General features: G+C 37.3%; 1 protein-coding gene across 1 annotated transcript; it reads left to right on the plus strand.

The window, feature by feature from the left end:
* The first annotated feature begins 11261 nt into the window (after window positions 1-11261).
* On the plus strand, window positions 11262-25514 carry CRLF2 (cytokine receptor like factor 2). The gene is made up of 8 exons (XM_035542041.1): window positions 11262-11337; window positions 16590-16701; window positions 17462-17634; window positions 19188-19327; window positions 20050-20212; window positions 22386-22500; window positions 23592-23676; window positions 25242-25514. Exons 1-8 carry the CDS (start codon window positions 11262-11264, stop codon window positions 25512-25514), a joined length of 1137 nt encoding a protein of 378 aa, XP_035397934.1.
* Window positions 25515-27795: the final 2281 nt, after the last annotated feature.

Consider the following 27795-nt stretch of genomic DNA (forward strand, 5'->3'; position numbering starts at 1 on the left):
TGCCACCATTAATGGCAAAATGTGAGAGTTTTCAGAAACAGTAAGTTCAGCTGGTTTATGAGAGGTTTATCAATTATGATGACTTGAATGAGCAGGTCAGTCAACAAGTCCACAGAGCTGAATTTCAAATACTGGTGTTGCAGTTCTTTCTGTGACTGAATTTAGCCATGTTAGAAGTGGAAAATGTTAATTCTGAGTCAATATCCATGTGGAAAAAAGAAATTTACTGATTTGGGAAAGCAGATAAAAATTCTCAAAAAGAAAATACCAACAGAGATCAATTCCAATTCTGAAAATAAAATCCTATATTCCTGGAATTCCTTGCTCAGTAGTTTCAGAAGAATGACGTTGTTATACTGAAGTTTTTGGATGGCTTGTTCTTGTGAAAAGTTAATCTTATGTAAAAACGAACCGTAAAAGCAAATGCAGTAAACATCCCAATGAATTAAATGAGTGTGGTACTTGCATCTTTCAAAACAAATACTTGACAAAAGGATTACAACATTTTCCAAAGATAAGAATTTGCAGTCATCTCAGTACATCCTGTGATTACAGACTACTGATTCTAACATTATTTAACACTGATAAGTGTGGTGTGTTTTTTGTGTGTGTGTGTGGTTTTTTTTTTTTCCCTCAATGGAAAGTTGGTGCATGTTGTAAATGTAGCCCCATTCCTTGAAATTTACTCCTAGCTGGAAGCTTGTAGCACAGGATTTGCTATTGCTCTCACCTTTTCAGTAATAGAAGATGCAGTAGGAAACACCTATCACTTGGCCTTTTCTAATGAAAAGCTTGAACGACTGTAAACAACAAAACAGATCTATTTCATTAATATAATTTGACTCAGAATGTTAGCTTTGGTCTTGTTTTACTCTGCTAGCAGCAGAAAAATCCAACAACTACATTTTGTCATGATGCATGAAAGCAACTGCATTCATAAGAATTTGAAAGTAACATGGAAAAAATCATTCTTAATGTTCTTATCTCAGTTTCAGTATCTCCTATGCAACTGTATGTGCAGATACTTCTTCGGAAGAGCTCTTAAACTGTGCCCTTATCTCATCTTCATCAGTGTCTGTAGCAGTGGAGGGAGGAGGGGGAAGGAGGTATGCTGGAAATTTTAGGGTGCATTTCTTGGAGTTTCCCAGCTCCTGTGGACCCACCAGTATGCACTGGAGCTTGTAGTGTCTTATTAGAACGTTGGCTTGAAACCAATGTCTGCCCAATGCCTGTCTTCTTTTTCCCTACCAGCAAGCTGCATAAAGCAGGCAATCTATAATGATGCTCTTTGCTGTCAACCCAAACTCTTAGCAGATTCATCCCTCACCCAACACCTGTGGGAATGAGTGTCTGTTCTTTACAAATGAAGAAGCAAATTAAGACCAAACCTTATTCTTTCTCTCCCTTATCCTTGCTAACAACTTTCATTAAATTTAATTTTCACAAGACCTAGCTAAATGAGAACCAGATATTGTTATGGGCTCCAGAAGCTGAAACTCTGACAGTGACAGTCATGAATCTCTGCACTAAACAGGTCAATGCACAGTTTCCTCATGTGTGGGAAAGAAAAGTTTATATTCAGAACCAATAATGCTTATCTCACTATTTAAAAGACAGGCTGGGTTTTTGGTACTGCAACCCCAGCCAGTGAGTGACTTATAGGAGAGACTAAGAATCAGCGAGACCTCTCTTCCTTGAAACAACCATTTAACTCCCAGGTCCTCTCATTTCATCCTTTGATTTCTAATGGGCATTTCACCACTGCGCCTTGCAAGTATTTTTGGATCTATCCCAAAGTAGTTCAACTTTTAGAAGATGAAATAATGCTCTGACCTATTCCTGGTCCAATGCCCATAGTACGCAGCCGGTGAGGACACGTGGAGTACCAAGATACATGCGATGAAGCAGCTATTCAGGGGAATAAGGAAAGATTACTGTTTTTATATAAGCTTCCTACTTACCCTTTCTTTTTAGTAGTGGAAAGACTTGTGGCTAGTTTTGGACTGCTTATTTTCTCTTTTCTTTTTTTTTTTTTTTTTTTTTTTTTTCCAATGTGGGGAAGATATGCAGAGAGAAGGATCCAGTCACTTTAATAAAATGTGTTTTCTGCCAGGTTGCAAATAATTGTTTAGGTATGTAGGTACACAATTACTCTTCGGTCCTCTACAGATTTATAGACTATATAGACTATATGGTAAAACTTGCCTTGACATCTTTTTAGTTTAGATGTGGGACTAGGGCAGTGTTTTGACTTGTAGTTGAAGGGCCCCACACATGTTGTTAATGTAAGTAGATGAGAAAATAGAAAGAGAATAAAAATGTAACTGATCAGCCAGTGTGCATTTGATACAAAATACTCCAACAATACAAGAGAACTAGGTTCAGTTGCACCTCTGAATTTATAATTCTATCCTTGTCTTTCTCAGAAAATAAAAACAAAAAAAATAGTACCTATTACATATAATTTTAAAGAAACACATGGCAAGTATGAAATTTAACAAATGATAGAGTAAAAAGGTAAGCTTTCACTGCTGAGTAAAGTTATGGAAAGATTTTTTCTAAATTATGCTGGTAACCTGTGCTAATACACGAATTGTTCACCGCTTCTCATTTTATTTTGTTTATACTATTTCACAACTTTATAGCTTAAACTGCTTTTAGATAAGGACTTGGAAATTTTATCGGAAATTAACTTCCAGTCATGGCAGGTATCAAGACACCTGCTTTATTTCTATAGCACCCAGCTTTGTTCCAAGTATAATTTCCATGTTCTTTAGTATATCAAGTAGCATCCAATACATGAAAGAATCCTTTATGATCTAGTTGTGATCTATTCAAAAAGTAGTTTCTTTCTGCCGGATGGACTCACTTCTCTGTGTTTGAGTTGTGTGCAGGATGCACAGAAAAGGAGCTGAATAAAGGGTTCAGCCTATAAATCATTATTCATTCTGACTTTGGGATACTTCACTTTTCAGACCTAATAGTGATCTTCTGAAATCTTTTTTTTTTTTTTTTTTTTTTTTTTTTTTATGATACAGCTTTATCTACCGATGAAGTACCTACAGAGTCTGGTTGAATGTCACACTTTTCTTGGTATAGGTATGGTCACGAGCAGCAACTGAATATGGGGCAGGTGTAGGGCAGTGCTAAATGAGAACAGCACTGGTACAAATGGCTGTGGATCAGGCTTTTATTCACTGCTCTCTGCAGTACTTTTGGTGAGTTCACAGTTTTGACTACATGCTTTCTGTGGCTACTAGTAGCCGACAGGCAGTGCCTGAGAATGAATGAAAGCTTAAAGTTTCCAATAAGTACAGAAGAAAGTGTTGTTCAGCAGATTGCAGTGATATCTTACAAATGAGTGCAAAGCAGCAGGAAACTTTCAGTGCTCTTCAGTGATAAACCTCTGTACAACAATCATGTATATAATCTATAATGATGCTTGCTTGCATTTTAATGCTGGAAAGGCAATGTACATGCACACACAAAACTTAATCATTGCTTCATCTAGAACAACTACTACTTTCCTACTTCAGAGCACCCTGTGACTAGCAGTGCTCCCCAGGGGTCAGTGCTGGGTCCAGTCTTGTTCAACATCTTCATCGACGACCTTGATTAGGGAATAGTGTCCACCCTCAGCAAGTATGCCGGTGATACAAAGCTGGGAGGAGTGGCCGACATGCCAGAAGGCTGTGCTGCCATTCAGCGAGATCTGGACCGGCTGGAGACCTGGGCGGGAAGAAACCAAATGAGGTTTAACAAGAGCAAGTGTAGAGTCCTGCACCTGGGAAGGAACAACTGCATGTATCAGTACAGGCTGGGACATGACCTGCTGGAGAGGAGCTCTGTGGAGAAGGACCTAGGGGTCCTGGTTGACCTAGGGGACAGGTTGACCACGAGCCAGCAGTGTGTCCTGGTGGCCAAGAAGGCCAATTGGATCCTAGCATGCATAAAAAGGAGTGTGGCCAGCAGGTCAAGGAAGGTGATCCTCCCCTTCTACTCTGCACTGGTCCGGCCTCACCTGGAGTACTGTGTCCAGTTCTGGGCTCCCCAGTACAAAAAAGACAGGGATCTTCTGGAAAGAGTCCAGCGGAGGGCCACAAAGATGATACGGGGCCTGGAGCATCTTCCCTATGAGGAAAGGCTGAGACCTGGGTCTGTTCAGCCGTAAGAAGAGAAGACGGAGAGGGGATCTTCTCAATGTTTACAAATATCTTAAGTGTGGGAGACAGAGGGATTTGGCCAACCTCTTTTCAGTGGTTTGTGGGGACAGGACAAGGGGCAATGGACAAAAAATGGAGCACAGGGAGTTCCGCACCAACATGTGAAAGAACTTCTTCACGGTAAGGGTGATGGAGCACTGGAACAGGCTGCCTAGGGAGGTTGTGGAGTCTCCTTCTCTGGAGATATTCAAAGCCCGTCTGGATGACTACCTGGGCAACCTGGTCTAGGGAACCTGCTTTGCCAGGGAGGTTGGACCTAATGATCTCTTGAGGTCCCTTCCAACCCCTATAATTCTGTGATTCTGTGATTCTGTGAAATTGCTTCGACAGAGATCAACCAGATAATTGAAAAGAGACAGATTTTAATCCCTACACAGAATGCTTCGGTGTAACTGTTGCATAACTGTCCAGAGAAAGAAATAGAATCATAGAATCATTAAGGTTGAAAAATACCTCCAAGATCATCTGGTCCAACCATCCCCCTACCACTAATATCACCCACTAAACCATGTCCCTAGGCACCATGTCCAACCTTTCCTTAAACATATATGTAAATGTTAAATATGTAAATGTTTGTTCAGTTTTAGTCACTGAATATGCCCACATTGCCAGCACAGGATTTATGAAATAAAATTAACTGCTATTTTCATATGTAAGAAGTCAGATCTCTTGATCATGATCTGATATTCCATGACTAGGTCACACTTTGTCCATTTCGTTCCTCTTTCTTATCTGTACTAACAAAAACTTCAAGTCCCTGAGCATCCTTCCTCTGGCCATGTCAGGTCCTCTTTCCTGTGAACTGACAATGTATTTATCTCTCTTTCCTCTTTCACCCACTGTCTACCTACTCTTATTTTGTGCTTACTGTTGCTGTCTGTATTGGCATTCCTAGGTCTACCATAAATACAGTAGCAGTTGCCAAACTGCAACTTGCTCACTGTAGAGCACAGTCCGTTCTTTGAAGGTATATTTTCATGAATAATATTACTTGATATTTGTTATAATCTTGTTGCTTCATAACTTCATTTGTCAGGAAGCCCCACATCCTAAGAAAAGTCATACCTTCATTACCATCCCATTACTCATAAACTTCTAGACCTTTATCAATTCTTCATCCAGTTGTCTTTTCTTTAAGTTCCAAAGCACCGGCCTCTTCATTTTTAACTCTCCAGTTCTGCTTGACGTTGCAGCTTTTCTCTCTGTTTTCTAGCTCTACTACATCCTTGGGAAATGGGGAAGAGGAAGGTACCAGAACTGCTCCACTATTTCAGATGTGAAAATGAAAAGAGGTGTGACATTTCCTCCATTGTTACAATACTACAGACTGGTTGAGGTTGGAAGTGAACCCCTTTGAAATCATTTAGTTCAACACCCCTGCTCAAGCAGGGTTAGATACAGTCAGTTGCCCAAGACCATGTCCAATTGGGTTTTGAGTACCTCCAAAGACAGAGACTCTACAACCTCTCTGGGCAACTTGTCCCTGTTTTTGACAACCCTCACAGTACAAAGTGTTTTCTTATGTTCAGATTGAATTTCATATATATATATATTATTCCATTGCCTCTTGTCCTGTCACTGGTCACCATCAAGAAGAGTCTGGCTCCAGCTTCTTTACTCCTCCCATCAGCTGTTTATACACATGGCTATGATCCCTGTGAGCCCTCTCCACACTGAACAGTCCCAGCTCTAAGCCTTTCCTTGTATGAAAGGTGCTCCACTCCCTTGATTATATTTTTAGTCCTGTGCTGGACTTGCTCCATAAGGTCCATATCTTCCTTGTAACTGGTGAGCTCAGAACTGAACCCGTTACTCCAGATGTGTCTCACCAGGTCTGAAAAAAGGGGAAAGATCACCTCCCTCAACCTGCTGGCAATGCTCTGCCTAATGAAGTCCAGGAGTTTGTTGACCATTGCTGCGAAGGTGCATTGCTGGTCCATGTTCATCTTCTTGCCCACCAGGACCCCCAGACTGCTGCTCTGCAGAAGTGCTTTCCAGCTGGTCAGTTCTCAGCATGTACTGGTTCACAGGGTTACACGTCCTGAGATGAAGGACTTTGAATTTCATCTTCCTGAGCTTCATAAGGTTCTTCTCTGCACAATTTTTCAGCCTTCTCTCAGGTCCCTCTGAATGGTTACACAACCATCTGGTGTACCAGTAACTCCTCCCAATTTTGCATGGTCTGCAAACTTGCTGAGAGTGCAGTCTGTTCTAGCATCTAGGTCATTAATGCAGATGCTAATCTGTATTGGCCACAGTATCGATCCCTAGGCTACACCATTAGCTGCTGGCCTCCAGCTGGATTTCACACCATGGATCACAACCTTCTAGGCCCTCTAGTTCAGCCACTTTTCAGTCCTCCCCACCTTTTATCTAGCCTGTACTTTGTCTACTTGTCTATGAGGACATTATGGGAGACACTATCTTAAGGCCTCACTAAAGTCAAGGTAAGCAGCATCCCCTCATCCACCAAACTAGTCACCTTGTAGCAGAATGCCATCAGGTTGGTTTATCATGATTTCATGTATTTGGAAATGGAATTTCCAGGATTATTTGCTCTACCATCTTCCTAGCCTGTAGTTCCCAGTGCTCCTTCATGCTCTTCTTGAACACAGAAATGATGTTTTCTTTCTTCTTGTTCTCAGGAATCTCTCACACCTGCCAGCTCCCTCAGTACTCATGGATTTATGTATGTCCAGTTTTTTAAAGTGCTCACTAACCATGTCTTCCTCCACAGGGTGAGTGTTCCTTGCTCCAGACTTTCCCGCTGATCTCAGGGACTTTGGATTTCTGAAGGCTAGTCTTGTTAATAAAGACTGAAGCAAAGGAGACATTGAGTACCTCAGCATTTTCTATGTCATTTTTTCATCAACTCCTCTGCCCCCTTTAGCAGGGGCCCAAGGTTTTCCTTAATCTTCCTTTTGCTGTTTATGTACTTGTAGAATCCTTTCTTGTTGCCCTTCACCTCCCTCACCAGACTCTACTACAGGTCAACTCTTTTGAACCCTGTCCCTTCGAGATCAGAGAGCACCTCTGTGCTCCTGGATCACCTGCCCCTGCTTCCACTGCCTGTACACTTCCTTTTCACACCTGAGTTTGGATAGTAGTTTCTTGCTCATCCATACAGACCATCTTGCCATCTTTTCTTTTTATTTCTTTTTATTATTTTTTTCCCTATATTGCTTTCCTGTCATTCACAAAGAAGGCTGGACAGACTAAGCCATGGTGATGTGATGGAAGTCCAAGTGACACTTTCCAAAGTGATTGTATAGGAGTCAGAATGGCAGGGACCCTTGAGGTTTAACTCTCTAAGCTTTGCCCATGGGTAGAATATGGTCCCCAAAAAGCACAGTAGAGACCCCTATGCATGCACTTGACAGAAAATTACCAAAGGGAGCCATATTCTGCTATCAGAACAAAGGGCTGAACTGACTCTAGTTGATTGAACTGATTGGTCATGGAGCGACGGGACTATTTTCTATAAGCGGGTCATTGTTCTTTTTATTCCACACACTCTAACCACACTGAAATCACTTCCCGTTAATGCTAAAAAAAATACAAAGAATAATCATTACAAAAGAAAAAAGATACTATGTCTTTTTGTGGGCCATTTTGTGGAGCCTTAGCAAGGCCATGAGTAATAAGTAACATTCAGTGAAAGTTGCTCACAGGCTATTGCTTAGGTTCTAGGTGAAAGAAGAAATAATTTTCTTCCAATTTGTTTTGCTGCACTATGAATTGATCAAAGACCCATTTCACACCACTGATGACATAGTAAGGGGGGAAAAAATGGAGGAAGGAAGCTGATGAAAGTCAGAGAGTGTGTTGGAAGTTGCAGCTGACAATTGAAGCCACCTCTGAGAGCTGTTGCCATGGGTGGAGGAGTTGGCAGAAGGATGAGGGCTGCAAGGTTTGGTCCAAAGTGCAAAATTAAGTGAAAAAAGAATTATTTTGGTTGGATTGCTGAAGTTTTAGGTCAAGTCATACAGAAAAAAGCACCATCCTCATTCTCTGAGTATCTTGTTAGTAGTTGTCTCTATTGGCAGTCAAAATCATTAACCCCAGATGCAAATTATCAGTTCACTCTTACTCTTTCCTTTCCTTGTTGCTGAGTGAAATCGCAGTATTACGATGGATCTTGTTTTCTCAGGCCAAACATGCCAGTTCTGCATTGCGCATGAGCCATAAAGAGAGTGTACACTGGTGTGCACCATGGCCTTGTCATCATGGGAGCAATGACCGGGAGGATGTGGGAAAGTTAATCAATTACACATTTTCAGACAGGCAGAAAATGACCTGGCTTAGAACAGATCACAGGCGACTGTTCAGTTCACATATTGGGATCATCTGTATTTGCAAAAAAATCAAACTGGATAATCAGAGGTGGTTTTGAGAAAATCTGAGGCAAGTGGTTGAGCAAGTGGCTGGAAAAGTCTCCCTGCAAGGGGGTGATCTGGGAGGTGAATGGGCCCTACTAGGTTTGGCCATCAAGTACCGAATTTTCTGTTTGTCAGCAGCTGCAAAAGTAGCTCAACAGTGCGTCAGCTTTATGTAACTAATTTGTTTGACCTAGTTGCTGTTTGTTTTTTTTGTTTGTTTGTTTGTTTTGTTTTGTTTCTTATTCCCCTAGTTTATGGTAGCTTTTTATTTTTTATTATTATGCTTATTTTTATTTATTTATTTATTATTTCCCAGGACCTCAGCCCTAGATTTTATTTCAAAAGTAGTTAGAGTAATTTTGTTTGACTTCAAGAGGACCTCAGTGTTTTAAAAGGAAGTAGAGATTAGTGAGAGGGACAATTTTTTTAGGTCCCAAAATACCTTGAAGGAGGAAAAGGTCAGTTAAAATGGGTTGTTGTCATCTGATAATTAGACTTTGTTTTCAGATATAGAGTCTCAAAATATTTCCAGAAAAATTATAAGAAAAATTATAAAATTATATTATAATTATACATAAAATTATATAAGAATGTATATTAAATACCTTTTCTTTGCATATTTTCTCCCCAAAACTCTTTGCTTCAAAGAATGAACTGTCTTAAGAGGATTTCATTCAAGTGTGTTTTACATGTATAAAAAGCAGACAGGGACAAATTTGGATCTGTTACCCTCCACTGAAGACAAAACACATGTCTGGGGAAGAAAATGTCATTTTAACTCAAATGGTGATGTGGGAGTTGCTCTGTCCTGGGAAATAGAGAATTTTTCCTCTCTGTCTTCATTTGCTTATCACACTGCCTTCTGCAATGCTGCCTGTGGAAACAGTGAGAGATTTTAGCTTTCCATGAAATATAATCATCCACAACCTAGTTTAGTGTTTCAACTCTCTGTTGCTTGTTATTTTCATTCCAGGAATTAATGCCCCCCTAGAAGAACTTGGTCAAAGAAGGGACTAGACAGGCAACAGAGTACTGTATGTGTGTCAGACACTGACAGTGGGGTTTCCAAGACTCTCTGAAATTTGAATAGGTCTTCCTGGATGTGTAATGGATAAGTGAGTGGAAGAAGCTAATCCAAGAAAAGTGAATAACCAGATCAAAACTGGTATGACATCATCTGGCTGGAGACTTTGCTGATGTGACAAAGCTGATAAGGGTATAATCTGGCAAAAGTAGTGTAGGTTTAAGGAAGATAGTGATCATGTTAGGGGTAAGGAGAGGCTCCAAGAGGAATGAAAATAAGCTTAAACAGAAATCATGGCGGCACTTCTCTGTGTATTTCCACTCATGATACAGCTCCCTATCTTCAAGCAGTTTGGCACTAAGAGCTGTCTTCCTGAACTTTTGCTGGAGAAGGCAGCAGGGTAGAGTAACACTGTCTGGTCAATTCAGATTAGGCCTGGCTTGTGAAGTCAATCTTCCAATACTCCCTATGTTTTTCTTCACATGGAGGGGCATTGGATTCTTCTTGCATGAGCTTAACCCAGAAGATGAGATCTAGCAGGGCACCCAGTGGACTCCATTCACTACAGCGGATTCAGTTTGTGGTGCTGGACTGGTACTAGTCTAGGGAAGTCCTCCCTCTGCCCCTTCCCAATATACATTGCATGGCTCTTGGGTCCTCAGTGCTGACTGCTTCACTCCACTGCTTCATCACTCCTGCTTGCTACACTGCTGTATGGATGTAGTCTGACCCCAGTTTACTCCAGACCTACAGACAATTAGCCTCTTTAGACATGATGACTGTAATTATTATAATTTCTTGAAGTTCTGCTCTTTCCAAAGTATATTTAATCTCAGGTAAAGCACTATTCCCCATGTTCTATGTATAATTTTAGGTATATGGATATATTAGTATATTATAGATATATAATGCTAGGCATAGAAATATCTAGAAGCCAGAGCAGCATACAGGTATCCAGGTAATACAGGAGGAAATTCATTCTAATGTTACCTCTTGTGTAATAGCCTCCCTACCCCGGCAGATCTTTCTGTCACAAAAGGTCTACTACATCTGACTTTGATCTGGGGGACAGAGGTGGCTCAAGCCTTCTGACATGCACCAGGCATGTGGACAGGCAGTATAAATGTCTGCTAGCAGTAACAGCTCCCAGTTAATAAGTGGGGAGGAGACAGGCTGCTTGTACTTCACCCATCATCTGGTTACTGGGTAGTTTGTGGTCAGTGTGTTCATGTTTATGATGTGGTCACAGCTCCCCACAGCTACATGATCCTTGTTTGTATCATGGCTATTGTCACCTCTGGTACAACTATGAAAAGATAAAGCAAAGCTAGTACTGACAAGGAAGATATTCTGGGAGTTTCTTTTCTTTTCTTGTTCTTGTTCTTATTCTTTATTATTATTATTATTATTATTTATTATTATTATTATATTTCTCGTTCTATTACATAGTAAAAATAAAGCATGCACTCTGAAGACCTGCATTTCTAATTTGTTTATTGCTAGAGATATGTCATTTTTTAATTTCCTGTAGTCATTTCCTCCAGTTACCTCCTGTCTGTGAGATAAAGTGATCAAATGGTAAGTCCAGAGATTACGATTATTCATCTCTTCACAGTCTGTTGTGTCATTCCAACTATGAGACCCATCTTTCAAGCATGTTCTGTGATCTTCACACTGGGCAACCTGATGGCTTCTCAGTCGCAATCAGGTGGTAAGTTCAATAGATCTTTATTTAAGTGTTTGATATACTAATTAGTAATATTTCTGCGGGTACTTCATGTGTTACCATATTCAGTACTTTTTTGGTGAAAAGAATCAACCAAAGAGAAACTGAAATCTGGGAGAGGTGAATGAGTATTCTTAAAAAAAAAAAAATCTACTGAAATTTTATAAATATAAATCAAGAAAGAAAACAGTAAGCTTGTGCCTATTGTTAAAGAAAGAAATATTCAAATCGTTAAGCAGGACTACTTGCTGTCTAAGACTGAGATTCTTATAGAGAGGACTGCATCAGAAAATGACTACAATCTTCCCATTGAACAAAGTTGCATAAAACGGACTTCAGATAAAACTTCAGCACTTAGTATTCTGGAAGAATGAACAAGATTGGAAAATATCCAGCAATATCTTATGCCTGTAAAAGCAATGAGGTAAAAAGACTACTGAAGAGCAAAAATAAGAAAGGTTTTAAAGACCGTTAATTTGGCTACCTAAATATGAGAACATCTCTGTTTCACTTGTTTGTTTGCAGTGTCATTGCTTATAGTTTCCCAAAGTCAAATGGATACTTAGAGAAAATGAACATAAACCCCAAAACATAGACTGACAATCTAATCTTCACTCTTACTAATTTATCACATGGTCCCTGTCTTTATTTTATGAGAAAGAAATACTTTAAAGTTATACCCTCTTCTTATCAACCTATACATCAATTCTCTGTTCTGCTGTACTTACGATAAGTACTCTTTTTTTTTTTTTTTTGGCAATGCAGAACTGACTGATTCTCCAATGTTAATTGCTCTTGTGAGTTGCTGTCTGTGCTGTGAGGAGACGTGACTTTTTTCTGCCTTGAGACGGCCACAACCTATAGCTATGTCATACTGATGGCATGACTTTGTGGGACAAAAGATGAAAATTACAGTTGTGATGCTTATTTAATGTGAAGTGTGGTGATGCCTAGAGATGGTCAACTATCCTCTACTGAAAACAAAAATTAAAAAAAAAATCACAAAATCATCATCATCAACAACAAAACAAACAAAAAGCCCTGCACCACTCAATTTGATGAGTTATGAGAATTATGCTATAAGGAGTATGCTTTGCCTCCAAATGTCTTTAAAAACTTTCTCTTGCTGTCCTATTAGGTCTCTTGAAAAGAGGCTTTCTACTCAGCAGTCTTGTGTACAAAGAGTTGCATGTTCACCTACATGAGTTCCTATTAATGAAATGAAACTGTTCTCATAGATGAGTAGTATTAAGAGTTATTAGACTATAGGTTCAGGTTTGGGTATTGCACTCCATTTGTTTCTATACAGTGTGCTGCTGCAATATGTGGAAGTTCAACATGTGGTTACTTATCAGATTTCACCAGTGTAAGAAAATCAAAAGGGTTTTTTCTTCTTTGTTGTTTCAACGCAACTGTTCCCGTACATATGCGTTCCACTCTGTTATCTTTGCAGATTGACATTCTTTCTCTCCTTTTTCTCATTTTTGATCTGTTCCATGACATTTGGGCTTTTTACAAGATTCCCCTTCAAGCTTGAAAAGTATCTTGGAGGTGGAGTATACTTGTTCATGTTATTGCTCATGTTATTGCTTTTGTCTGCATAATTTACTGCTCAAGGAAATTTCCCTTTTTTCCCCTGTAAAAGTACTTCCTCCACACACCATAGTGGTATTTTCCATGCTTCTCTGTCCTGAGAAGAGCAGTGTCTATGATGTTAAAGTCTCGTGTGGAACCCTACCAGTTCCTGTCTGTTTTTAATGAAGGTTTGGATAATTCCTTCTGAAGCTCATGCTCCAGGGTACTGGTATGCATTCTATACCACTCCAAGGTACTGCCATCTACTCATCTAACCAGGGAAGCAGGCCATCCTCAGGCAGAAATTTTCTGTGATTCCTCTTTACTCCGGGGACTGCCTCTTTAAACTTTTGACCTTTCTCCTGGCTATTATCATAACACAAAGAATAATGATAAACATGTTACTGTCATCTGTAGGATCATGAAAAGAAACATGCTTTAAATAGTTACAATTATTGTGGAAGAACTGGCGTATTAGCTGAGAAAGATCCATGGTGTTACAGGTGGATTCATAAAAATTGCATCATAAAGAAAGGGAGACAAGGAAGGAAACATCATTTCGGATAACCAGTGCATACCCTCCGAGCATTTGATGTCAAATTAATACAAACTTTAAAAGTCTTACTTAAGCTTTACATCTTTTGATGTTGAAATAGCAAGGAAATGTGGATAATGCAATGCATATATGCTATAGTTTGAAAAGATGCACACAATTTTTTATTGCACACTTGCACAAAACGTAGCTCATGCCACACTAATAAGGTTACAAAACCCACTCAATTAGAAAGTATACTAGAAAATTGCACTAACTAGAGGTCTGGAAACACAACCTTTAATGAGAAAAGTTATTTTTAAAGACTTTATTTGTATTACATAGCTGAATGCATTTTAAAGTAATTAATTATGTTAAGGCTGATTTCTGATGAAGTTCTTAAAAACTAGAGCATGGGAAAGAATACGTGTAAATCACCAGACATTTATTACAATTTCTGTTCCATTTTTATTAAATGATTCTGTTTATTGTTAAGGTATTTAATAATGTATTATCTTCCATTTCAGTTACTGGAGCTTATATTTAAATATTAAAATCCCAGAGTTCTAATTCATAATATGTAGGATTATTTATTTATTTATTTATTTCACAGGAAAAGAATCTGATCTTAGAAAGATTAGATTAGAAAAGATTAGGTTAGAAAGATCTTAGAAAGATGGGGTTAATTTGATGTGCTCTGAGTAATCCTGCTGAAGTCAAGTGGACTACTCAGAATGTGCAAAGTTAAGTTAATCCATAAATCACTGCAGGACTGGAGCAAAAACTATATTCTTCTCTGTTATGCAAAAATATACCTCGCCAGACCAAAGAGCTAGCATTCCATATAAATATTAGTTCCATACACTAATATTTCTATTCTTTTTTATAAACCCAGTTTTATTTAACGAAGGGGAACATGCAATTATACAGTCAAATATGTTAAATATATATTTAGCTAACTTTATAGAAAATCTAACTCTAAGTAGTCATTTGGGTTTAATTTACACTAACCAGAACACTATATACTGCAAACACAGGCATGTAAGAATTTAGTACATAAAAATTAAAACATATTAGTGTATTTGTTGACCAATAGTCCACTGTAAGGCACTTTGCCATAGAATCGTAGAGTCATAAAATGACAGAATCATAGAATGGTTTGGGTTGGAAGAGACCTTAAAGATCATCTAATTCCACACCCCTGTCATAGGAAGGGGTATCTTCCACTGGACCAGGTTGCTCAAAGCCCCATCCAACCTGGCCTTAAACACTTCCAGAGATGGGGCATCCACAACTTCTCTGGTAATCTCAACTAGAGCCTCACCATGCCAAAGCATAAGTAAAGAATTACTTCTTAATTTCTAAGTGGCTAACATCATATTAATGGCTTCAGCTAAAGACAAGAAGATCTTTTAGACTTACTGAAGGGACTTGATATCTCTTGGGCAATCTCTTGTACAAAGGTAGAATTAACTGTGTAAATTCCATTTTATGATATCTTATGAGGTTTTGAACTTTTTGCTTCAGTGCATAATTTCATCGACTTCTCCATTCTTCAGAAAACCAAGATTTTCAGTTTGAGAAAGCAATATAAAACAAGCCTGCAGCCACTAGTTAGGAAACAGAAGAGTTTTGTTTAAGTACCTCTCCTGAGTAACAACAGAATAATTTTTTTTTTTTTTTTTTTTTTTTTTTTTTTTTTTAGGGCTCCATGAACCATGTAACAAGGAACTGCATCTAAATCTAGACAGATGCTCTGGGACTTCTGTCATATCTGTCTCTAGAGTGATTTTGAGATAACAACATATTAGAACACAATGACACCTGTACAAAAATGTTTTGATTATCTGTTATTGCAGAAGTTGTGAAATCCCTAGACACAGAGATGTAGCCTTGAAAATAGTTAGGCAACACTGTTATTTGAATCCAAGTTTCCACATGCCTTTCTCACATATTTGTGTTGATTACTAAGCAAAAATATAGCAAACTTAAAGATATGTAGGCCTGATTCCCATGAACATTCAGGATCATTATCTGTAATAAACAGTTCATCAGAAATATTTAAAAATTTTTCCACTTTAAAAATCTTCAAAAGGTCAGAGTAGAATAAAATATAAATAAGAATCAGAGTCTAAATACTCTATTGTCCTGCTAGACAGCAATGTTCCTGCAGAAGTATTTAGTGGTAGACATTTCATGTCTGGAGATTGCAGCCTGCAAATTCTACCCTCAAGAGGTTTTCCACCAATATTCATTATGTATTTTCCTCCTCTTTTTTTAATTTAACTAAATATAGTTTCACATCTTATAGAACTTAGAAATAAATAATTCATACTTCTTCTTGATGGACTTCTATCATGGATTTCTAATCTTTCCGGTTTCTTCTTCATTTTTCAATTTCAGAATTATCCCCAGTGTCTAATTATGGAATCCTGATGGACGCAGAATTAAAATACCTGTGTCCTGGAAAGAGCTATAACAAGGGGATGGCCAGGAGATGAAAAAATATCTGTGTGCAGTCAAAGGACATTAAATGATCTTTCTTTGAGAATGCCTGTAAGGTGGAATTGGCCAAGACCACATAGACTGTGGTCTATTCACCTGTTGCGGTGACTAAATTTGTGGTCAGTTCACCTATTTGTGCTGATCTGCATTGGGTTCCTACAGGTGTATCTGCATAAGCCGCCTGGTGGACAGTATTAATCCTTGTTTTTTTGTGGTAAGCATTACAGACAGTTTACACACAGGATTCATGTAGCATTAGTTCCCAAATAGTTCTCCTCAGCAGGAAATTCTTAGCAGATATTATGGGGGAAGTTTGGTCTCAATGTTTAGGTCCTATGCACAGAATACATGTGAAGCAGTATATAATTTTTGACCCAGGGATGGTTGAACTCTCTCTGGTGTTGCTGTGCATATTTTCATTTTGCTATTTTGAAATTCTATTATTTTATTTATTTTAGGTTGTTTTATTCTGTTTTCTTGCATTTTAGACATTCTTATGTCTTAGATTTTAAGATTATCTGAGTCTACAGCATAATATCTTTGAAATACTGATTACCTACTGATGTCAAGTGATGTTTCTCATAAGCACTGATGAAATCATATTCTCTGTAAATGTACCTGGCAGGTCAGAAAGATGCCATCAACACCAAAATAATCAATTTCAATAACGAGAAAATGCAGATCACGTGGGCAGTAGGAGAACTATTCCCTGGCGAAAACGTGTCATTTTCTTATACGTGAGTATTGATGATGACTATTCTTCTCTTCTTGAAGGACTTACTTTGGGAATTTAAAATAGCTAAGTCCATTTGAATCTTCTATGAACTATATCTGGAAATGCTCTTAAAATTTTTGTAATCATCTGACATGAAACCTGTTTATATCCATACCCTGCTACAAAAGTGTACAAAACTGTACTGCTGAATAGTCAGTCATAACACAATATATGAAAGCTTCATCTCCTTTTTGTCTTTGTGCTAATGTTAATGTCAATTACACTATTGAAAGTGTTGGTGGTTTGTTTATATATATATATATATATATTTGAATTATAATGTATGCATATTTTACCTATGTCACTAGTTGATGTAACAGAAATTCATTGTTTTGGTTAAAGGCAGTTATAGAGCTTGATCTTCCCTTTTCTTTCTGGTTAGTATATGTGAAGGAAGTAACAGCACAATATTGGAAACAGGTTCATGAAAGCACCTGTTTGAGCAAGGCATTTTCTCATTAGAGAAACAAGCAAATAAATAAAAACACAAAGGAAACTTGGTAATTTCAGACTGCACTGAATCCAAGGATTGGAAAGTCAGTGAATTCATGTCAATGAATTGCCTCACACCACTATGAAAGTTCCTGATTCAAGAAGTTCCATATGCAGACTTCTCTTGGTAGGACGACTGAAAACATACAAACAAAAAGACAGTAGCAAAAAGGAATTAACTGGTTAACTGGTAAGAGTGTTTCCATTCAACAATGTTTTTTCATTCCCAGATTTGAAGAAGGCAAGCAGAAAGTTTGGAAGCCATGTCCCACTTATTTATTGGATCAAGGTTATAATTCTGGATGTCTTTTTAAGACAGAAGGACACACCCTTGCCTTCTCTATCATGAACAGCAATGGAAGTGAAGAGCGTTTTTCTAAAATACTAAAATCTGATTTCTACAGTAAGTATGTAAAATCACAGCTATGTCTTTTGGTAGTCTTAGTGTCTTCCCACATTCTCTATTTGTCCGTAGCATGAGGAGAAATCATTTATACATGTATATAAATTGCTATTAGTGTATACCAATACCAAAGTATTGGTATTTGGAATTACTGGTGCCAATTTCTGTCATTTGCTTTCATCAGTAGCAACATAGGCTCTCATGGCGCTGTAGCTAAGGGGGATTACATGGAGCAGTCAGATTTGCCCCAAAATATAGTTTCAAAATTAGAATTAAAATACTAAAATATATGCCTGATGTAATGTAGATCTACTCAGTATTCATACCAGGAAAATTAATGCAACTTGTTAGTTTCTTGTCTTAGTGCTGGTGATGTTTGTCATATTTTAAATCTTTAATTCTATGGCCATTTTCCATAAGATATGAGGTAGGAAACTACTTCTTATCAAACAAGCTGTGGTACAAACCTAAGCAGATGTAAACAGAAGTTAGTCGAGTTGCTCTGGTATAGACCGACATCATAAAAGAGATCTCCTACTAGTAGAGCTAGTAGAGGTCTGATGATCCTGGTTTTACTAAATCCCTCCCAAATATGTTTTTCAAGTCTAGTGTGAGATTGATTTATCAAAAATTTCTGGCATTATCCTTATTTACAGTGTTTAAAATGAAGGGATTATTTTTTTTTTTCTGATAAAAAATCATGCGAGAAAATATAGCAGGCACATATTATCTGGAAAATCATTATCTTTCAAGTATATCGTTAGCATTTCTTATTAATGTTTTAGTAAAAGGGATCAATTAAAAACCTGTCAAGACATCTAACTTTGAGAATACTTTTATATCCCATCTGATAAACCATGGAAAGTTGCAATTTGGTTCCTGAATTTTGGCTATTAAACTCCCACTGATACCAAAATTATGTTAAAGACTGTTAGATAACAATGCAGGAATAACAAGGACTGGACTTAAATTTTGAAATTAGGAAGGCAGGATTTTCATCTAGGAATCTAGAGGAATTGAAAAAGCAAGTAACACTCTTCTCACCCCTTTATTTCTTACTACTGAAGACTACCTAGCTACATAGGTCAAACCATTGCACTCTCTTTGGACCATCTAAAAATAGTGAGGGGTAGATTCAGTTGTGCACAGGTAAGCACCGTCTTTTTTTTTTTTTTTTTTTTTTTTTTTTTCATATTCCTCACCATATCCCACTTGGTCTCCAGAAGATGAACATGTGTATCTTGTAGGTTTTATGGTACTGAATTTGCCAGATCTTTTCCAATGAAGAAGCATCTGCCTTTCCCTTGACTGAAGGAGATTAGAGTCATTCTTTAAGTAGTTACAGTAGTTTTCTGAATCGAGATGATATCTACCTTTAAATGTGGCACCTCAAATGGTAAGTAGTGTCATGATGCCAAGCTACATTTTGACATTTAGTAAGGAGGTCAGACGCAAAAGTGCATCATCCAAGAATGTCCACCTTCTTTACTTGCTACTCAGGGAAACAAGTACTTTTTTGAGTCTACTGCATGACTTTTTTCTTTTCTTCTTAGTAAAGCCCAGTCCACCAGAAAATGTGACCTTCTTCTGGAAGGATGACACTGTTACCATAACCTGTAATAAACCAGAGAGAGGTGTGAAGTGCTTGAGACTTGAGCTTCAGTACAAAAGCAAATTTGACAATGGGTGGCAAGTGAGTTGGACGTGACATTTTTAATCAACATTGGAAGGAGCTGGAAGTAGCATCTCCATAGAAAGTGAAATGGTGTTGTTTTCAAATTACTCTCCCCTCCCGTGTTTTCAGAACCAATGGTAGCAGAAAACTGTTGGATATTTTGGTTCCTAGATCCCTGCCATGCCAGAAATCATTTACTTTTTGAGCTATATCCACTTTCTACACAAAGAGCTGGGGACAATCTAAAGGAAAGGTCATACATTCAAAATAGAAGACTTAGAAGATAAAAGCAGAAAGCAGAGTGGAGTTAAAAGACAGAAAAAGGGAGTAAGCATGAAATAAAATGAAAGAAAAAAAAGATGAAACAGGATTTTTATCTATTCTGTTTTGCTGTTAAGTATAACTATATATTATTTCATTGACTTAAATCTTTCCAGTCACATACACAACTTGCTAATATTTTGTGGTTTTAAAGTTTTTTTCTTCTATATTGTAAATAGCAACTGTAGCATTGTACTCTATGTAATGATTGTTATGTCCTTCAGTGCACCATCAGACAGTAAGCAATGGGCAAGAATAGGTAAAGAAGAGGAATTCTTCAAAATTCAGAGAAGTTAAATTTCATTTCTGAGGTTTTGGGTTGGCCTACCCCTTATCCTAGTCATGATCACACCTGAATGGAGCATTCTGAAGCTTTGTCTTGAAAACTGAAATTAACAATGATGTGCCTTCCTTCTCAGTCCAGAACTTCTAAGTGTTGCAGAGTTGGAGAGCAAGGCTTTGATCCAAGGAAATGCTATTCTTTCCGTGTCAGACTGAAGAGGCTAGTACCCTACTGCAACGTAGTTAATTACAGCAGTGACTGGGAAGCAGAAACATTTTGGATGAATGGCACATTATTAGGTAACAGCTGTGCTACATTCATATGCTATCTAAGTGTAAAAGGGTAAGGGGTGACTGCAAAAGAAGCTCGAAAGCTGCATCAGGTTCATGTTGCACTGTCATGATCCATCTTCTGTCATCAATCATCTTGGGGCTTTGGACCAGAAGATCTCCAAAGGTCCCTTCCAACCTGTGAAAAAATGTCTGTGAAAATTCTGTGATCAGAGAAAATTTATGTGGGTGTCTGCCCATTTTTAACTCCTGTCCCCTTTGTCCTTATGAGTCATAACACTATCAATTTATGCAATAATCCATAAAGTTAAAAGTGTCCTTATTTTTTTGTGTTACTATAGTGTCTAGGGTCTCCCAATGACAGTGATGTGATACATACTGTGTATATATTGCATACTGTATACACATACACACATACATAAATATATGCACATTTACATGTCTGTGTTTTGTATTTGCATATGCGTGCAGGCACTCTGGTGACAAATGATACGTGGACATTAAACCTGAGCTCTAAGAAAAACCTTTATGCTCAAATTTTAAGGCCATTTCTTTTAAAATACATCCAGCTGAGCTAGAGGATCAGAGGTCATAGCTGTCTGGTGCTCATATCTGCTGAATTGATTAAAACAGAGTATGGGGGAAAAAGTGAAATGGAAGCAATGTCAGTATCAGCATTGTTTTCCCTCCTGGAAGACCCATTTAGATAGGTGTGATGGCCTTGGACTAGACCTTTGATGGAAACTATTTTACTGGTTATCAAAACCAAAAGACAGATTTGTTGTAGTAAAACAAAGACTGTACGCCAACCCAACACATTTGTATCAGCTAACCTCAGAATGCCACCCACTAGGTCTTATCAAAATGATGAAATACCCAGATGTCCATTGTACTAAGATCTCAGTTCTCTAAAATACAATGAGCTACTAGCTCACCCAAAGAAAATCTGTACACACAAAGCTGGGCTGAAATCCTGGAACAACAATAAGTATGTACAGACTGTGTACTAGTAGTAGGAATAGAGAAGCCTCCTCCACCATGCAGATTGTGAGCCTGCAAGCATGTCTTCTGATGTGGCTGGCAATGTCTTTCAGAATACACAGAAGAAATGTACATCTCTGAGAGGTGGGAGCATACAGACCTACCTGCACCCTTTGACCAGAGGATGCCAGCAGGCAACTACAAACATGGAAAACACAGAAGAGATAGGCTAATTGTGCAGTTGCTTTGAGTGCCCCTGGATCAGAATTGACATTGGCACAGCCCCGTCAATGAGACAAGCAACTCACTTCAGGCCTTTAATGAGTTATTATTACCTCCAGCTCTAGCATCACAGGAAGACTTTCATAGCCTCTGAATGCCTTTTTGGCAGTCACAGAGAAAGAAGTGACTCTTTAGCCCTATTTATAGAACAGTTCACCCTTTATTAATAATTAAGTTTAGTTTTCATAGTATCTATTTGGAGAGCAGAAGGTCAGTATTAGGAAGTCCAGTTTTGTAGTGGCTTTACAAAAGCTGCAGAAAAAAAAACGCTGAGAATGCCAAAAGGTGGAAAAATGTATTTGTTTATATACCTATGTGTTGGAATCTACCACTAGTTCCCTTCTGGATGTCAGCACTTGTGGTTTGCTGACTTTTTGGTATATGGGATGGGGGATTTATTTATTTATTTATTTATTTATTTACTTATTTATTTTGTGTTTTGTTTTGAGAAATAAGACATTTAAGCTATGTAAAAAATCCCACTTGCAGCTTTTTATCTCGGGAAAGAAGTCACGTAAGCTACATGAAAAATTGCAGATGCGGCTTTTGTGACTGTATGTAAGACAGATCTTAGCACAGAATTGCAGCATCACTGTCAGTGCAGTGAGAGGAGCATGAGAAGCATCACTCTGAATGCTTCGACTCTTTGCACATATGCTCCCTCCTTTGTCCTGTACCAGGTCAATTTAAATAAAAGAACAATTTTCTTTTGTTGCAAGGTTTGGGTAAGGATTTTTGTTGTTGTTGTTGTTTTGTTTTGTTTTGTTTTTCAATTGAACAACTGAATTTGTTGTATTTGTTCCTAAATACTATTTATTTATTATTTTTTTTTAAGAAAAGTCAATGCTCTAGTGTAATTAAGAATACTTGCTGTTAAAGCAAACAAGGTTTTCACATCCTTTTTTGTGATTATTCCTAGATTCATGTGATGATGATATAAAATCTCAGTCAAACACAGTAATTCTTTTAAGTTGTTTGCTGGCAGTACTTCTAACGATATTTATCCTCTTGATTCTTCTGTGTAAATGGCAGAGGTAAATATAATCTTACTGGGTACTACTAAATTTTTATATCATGAAAATAGAGCGATCATTTAGGATCAAATCTTTTACCACTCCAAATTTCTATTTGAGGAATGAAGTCAGAATCAAAGCATAGAAGTAATGTCTTAATTACTATTTGGCAGCTAATTTATCCTGGCCTTTCAAACATCAAGGTCTTTATCTTTCAAAAATAATAATACTAATAATAAATAAATAAATAAAATAAAATAAAATAAAATAAAATAAAATAAAATAAAGCAATGTCTTAGAAAAAACTTATGTCTCTTCCACGTCATTTCTTCTCTTTTTCTAGAAATCCACTTAAGTCTTAAAAAGACTTAAATCCAATATTTTATTTTCTGCTTCTGAATTGTTTTATATTTTTTGGGCAACTTTCATCAGACTCAATGTCTAGTTGCAGTAGGCTGAAGAGAGCCTGAATGCACTCAACTTTCATAAGACTATATCAATATTTGTATTTGTAGTCTAATGACTGTTCATGTTTAAAATCTACAATTAAAAAATAAAATCTGCATAGGTCCCGAATTCTGGTCTTTTTCAGTGGGAAAAAAAAAAAAAAGCAGTACTGTTGAGTATAGATCTTTTCAGATCATAAATTCATTTTTTTTTTCCTCTAATATTTCAGTTTACATTGGTGTTCACTAAGTCAGCCAATAAAGTTTTTTGTTTCACCAGCTTCCCCATCCTGGGGAACATGGCCAGGGAATGTAAAGCTCTGACTACTACATAGAGAAAAATGCCACTTGCTGACTAGCTGTAAATTTACATATGTTCCAGATTTTGCTAGGATGAGATTGACTGAAAACCCAACAGTAAAATCACTGTTAGCCTGATGATCTTATCATTCCATTATATTGTATAAATCTCATCCGATGATTGTTTTATTGTAGTAATGTAGTAATACTGCTTTTTGACTTTAACACATGTATAAAAGAAATCAAGCCTAGAGTATTGTCATATAGATTATACTTGTGGCTACAGCACTGTGTTGAAGTAGACACTTGTATGAATAACTACATCATAACAGAATGCCTATTTGCATTTTTCTTTCCTCTCTGCAGACTTCAGAAGTCTGTCATGCCTACCATACCAGATCCAAAATACATATTTGCTGATCTCTTCAATGATCATAATGGAAACTTCCAGGTAAATGTTCTATTCCCAGCAAGTCCGTGAACTCTGCAATGTTGTGAATGTTTTGAAAGTAGTTACTGATACTTGTTCTGGGCTGATGTTACAGCAAGTGACCCAAGAAAAAAGCTCTTCCTCTCATGCAACATCACCAACAAAACTCATAAAATCAGTGTAGTGCTGCACTGTGTAAAGAGGGTTGTTGTTTCAAGAGAAGAATTTAAAGATGTTTAAGATATTAAGATATTAAGATATAAGATGTTTAAGATATTTAAATATTTGTGAAATGCAGGGAGACTTACTGCTGAAGCAACGATGGCGCTCTTGGCTTTGTGGGCATCAGTCACAGTAGGAAACGTCCTCTCTCTCATCACAGAGAGCTGTGATCACTAACCATTTAGACACAGAGCAGCTGTAAAATGAAAGTACTACAGGTTTTGCATTTGTTTTCTTACTGTTCCTTGAATCCATGACATCACATAAGTGATATAATATCTGTATTAATTCAGTTGTCTTTATGTTTATTACTACCATGTTTCCTCTGAAGGTAGACAGGTCAAATATTTTCAAACTTTTTCAAACCCAATGACAACATAAAAGAGTAGTAATAACATTTCAGTGATGAACTGAAAAGGGTCCATACATAGGATATCTTTAAAATATAACTGAAGAAGAAAGATATAAATGAAATTAATACTGAAGATTCAATCCAGAAGTGCTCTATTGTATAAATCTCCCTACAAACTCAGTCCAAATTTAGATTAAGTCAGGACTTGGGTGAAAGAATGTGCGAGTTTACCAAGGAAAGAACACAAGATACTTTATATATCCAAAGTTGTCCAAAGGCCCTGATTAAATACAAAGTTCACTTGGTTTGTTCAGTTTAGAGAAGAGAGGACTGAGGGGTGACCTCATCATGGTCTACAACTTCCTTACAAAGGAGAACTGAGGGGGAAATATCGTTATCTTCTCTGTGGTGACTGATGGTAGGGCCCAAGGTCCAGCATGAAGCTGTACCAGGGGAAGTTTAGATTGAGTATTAGGAAAAGGTTATTCACTGAGAGGGTGGGCAGGCAATGGAACAGGCTCCCCCATTTGCAGTCTAATGATTGCTCATGTTTAAAATCTACAATTAAAATACAAAATCTGCAAAGGTCCCAAATTCTTTGTCATGGCCACAAGCTTCCCAGTGTTCAAGCAGCATTTGGACAACACTCTTGGAAGTATGGTTAAATTTTCAGCTAGTCCTGTGTGGAGCTAGGAGTTAAATTCGATGATCGTTGTCAGTCCCTTCCAACTCAGGATATTCTATGGTTTAATATGATTCTGTGACTTTATATTTTAATGTGTTCTTGATAATTTGTAGGCATTTATATGCATTTGTAGAAAACTGCCTTTCTTCCTGTCTTTCTCCCTTGCATCTTATTTCCTGCTTGACTATCTTGCTTCATTTTCATCTCCTCCATTGTGGATGATCCTGGAAAGATGCCATTATTAAAGGAAAATCCACATCTGTACTGCCAGACGTCTTTTGATTGGCATCTTAGAACCTGCCACCGACAATGTTTTAATTCTCGTAGGAGTGGATAGACAAAACTGATCATGCAATGGTACAAACCAAGCTAGAATATGAAGAGCCAGAGTGCATCATTGAGGAGGAAAGCCAGCAAAAGGACATGAAGAACAGCGATAAGCAGGAATCTAGGGAAAAAATCTTCAGCTCTTCAGGAGCAGCTGGAAATTACAGTCCCAAAGCAGGTCAGAATGCCTGCCTGATGCCAACATCCAATAATACAGTTTCCTTTTCTGGCTTCCAGAATTTAATGAGTGATGACACATATGTAATGTTATAAAATTTGCATAATTCAGGAGGTATGGACAACAGTTAACTAAAACAAGCATACAACAATCTAAGAGGTATGGTTTAATTTTTAGGTAGTCCTGTGTGGAGCTAGGAGTCGACCTTGATGATTTAGGCAGGCTTAGTATTTGAAATAAATGCCTGATAACTTTATTAGAGTTCTGGTTTTGGTTTATCTTTAGGACTATACAAAGCCCTATTTTCCTGCTATGAGCAGGAGAAAACAAGAGCTCCTCCATGGTACATCTTCAAGAGCTGAGACTCAGTCCTGGTGCTCATGTAGTGCAAACTACATCATTATTCTTCCCAAATTAAGAGAAAAAAATAAAGGTATTTGTCTGCTAGTGGTCTTTGTCTCACAAAAGCCAGGTAATGTAACATTCATTCTCATAGGGATAGGATACTGCTTGTAAAGATCTCTTTATACTAGAAATGATTGCTTCTCCCATGGTGAAACTTTGAGCCCCATGGCACGCATTAAAAATTTTAAAAAGAGAAAGAATAGGTCACATGTCTAAGATCAGAAGAGTGAGGATATACAGTACTGAGTCATGTTTAAGTAATGCAAGTAGTGTAATGCAAACAGCTTCCTTCAAAGCTTCCAGTGATACTTTGTGGGCCTCCTCTGAGGTCAGGTCCTCGGTATCTTATAGTGTCTTTTTGTATGACTAGGAAACTTCTTATAAAAAGATGAGGTTCAATTTGAACAATATTTACATTTAACTGAGTTGGATTTATTTTAAACTATTTTTAATGTTGTCAAGTAGCATTGTAGATACTTCCTAAGACTTATTCAGATTAAATATATCAGTCTTTTATACTCAAATGGTGTTCTAATGTTTTCTAAAACATACCATCTTTTAAACTTTTTTTGTTTAATTTTAAATTTAAATTCAATATACTATACAGTTAGATCTCAGAAGCAAAATCTTAACTATTCTGTAAATTTCTCTGTATCACTTAAACTACATGCGGCTTGAGAACAGATTTTGTAAAATGTTAAGTGCTAAACGTATGTATGATATATGTCAGACTTATACTATGGTTATATGTTGAAGCAGTTCCAGTTATTTACATGGACATCAACAAGTCATTGAATAATTTTATCAGTTGACTAAACTTTGCCTATTGAATACTTTTATTAACCAATTCATAGTGTAACTTGCAGATTGCACATATCAGAAAATTACCGTGATTAGTAAACTATTTTTAACACAGCACTTAAAAAAACTATAATGCCAGGTATCCTTGGGAACTCTGTACAGTAATGTAAATCCATTAGGTTTCAAAATAAGTTTCTAGGTCACCCAGTTTGCTGTACAAGGAAAAAATCAGATTTTTTATTTTTTTTTTCTGGCCAACAACTGCAAAACTTAACTGGGAAGGTAGTTTATACACATTTCCCTTGTTTTTCTTGACATTACCTTAGACTTAATTTTTCGTTACAAGAAAAACAGGCTAAGAAAGGATTTCTCATAATCCTGACAATTTTTTTGCCTTTTACTATATAAAATGGATGTATGCAAACCTTTAGGGTCATTTTGTACACCCCATATTTCTGGATTTTTTTTACAAAGGCAAATATGCAATGTTTCAATAGCCTAGTAATATTACTATTCACAGAATTTTCCTGAAATTTTAATTTGGAGGGAAAAGAAGAAAGTCATGTGAAATTGTGCTGTTTCAGCAATGTTTCTGAACTGAAAATGTACAGTCATTTAAGTTTTTAGGTTGAACTATAACTTGTATTTTTTATCATAAAGGTTCTGTTTGCAAAACTATACAACCATATTTACATAGTATATAACAGATAAGAAATAAAAGAAACAAAATGTCTACGTATCTCAAATATTTATTTTAAAAACATCCCTTTATGAAGAAAATACAATGAAGGGAATTAATGAAATTCAAACCAAATAAATGTTCTTTAAAAAAAAAAAAAAAACTTCGATTCTTGAGGAATTCTTGAAAAATGTCTAGAGAAGTATGAAGAAGATGATTTAAGCAATGGAAAAGGTCTTAAATACTGATGCTGATTCTGTCAAACATGGTACAAGAAGACATAAATCAGATTAGCGATACCCATTGCTTATGGCTACTGGGTGCCTTGGGAACACCCAAGCATGCTGACCTCCACATTTGTGGTGCCTGCCCTAGCCCACCTCTGTTGAGATTTAGGCCCTGGCAGCACTCAGCCACACCAGGCACATCTCTATGAAGCTCTGGGCATGAAGAGCTGGGAGCCAGTGCTCCTGGGCACATTGCAGCTTTGG

The sequence above is a fragment of the Cygnus atratus genome, chromosome 1 (assembly GCF_013377495.2).
Source record: "Cygnus atratus isolate AKBS03 ecotype Queensland, Australia chromosome 1, CAtr_DNAZoo_HiC_assembly, whole genome shotgun sequence".
NCBI lineage: Eukaryota > Metazoa > Chordata > Aves > Anseriformes > Anatidae > Cygnus > Cygnus atratus.

Bases quoted from the DNA above. Each gene is read 5' to 3' on its own strand.
- CRLF2 (XM_035542041.1), top strand. From the start codon at position 11,262: ATGAGACCCATCTTTCAAGCATGTTCTGTGATCTTCACACTGGGCAAC. The intron at 20,213-22,385 runs GTAACAGCTGTG...GATTATTCCTAG, and splicing joins GATGAATGGCACATTATTAG to ATTCATGTGATGATGATATA. The intron at 23,677-25,241 runs GTAAATGTTCTA...TAATTCTCGTAG, and splicing joins ATCATAATGGAAACTTCCAG to GAGTGGATAGACAAAACTGA.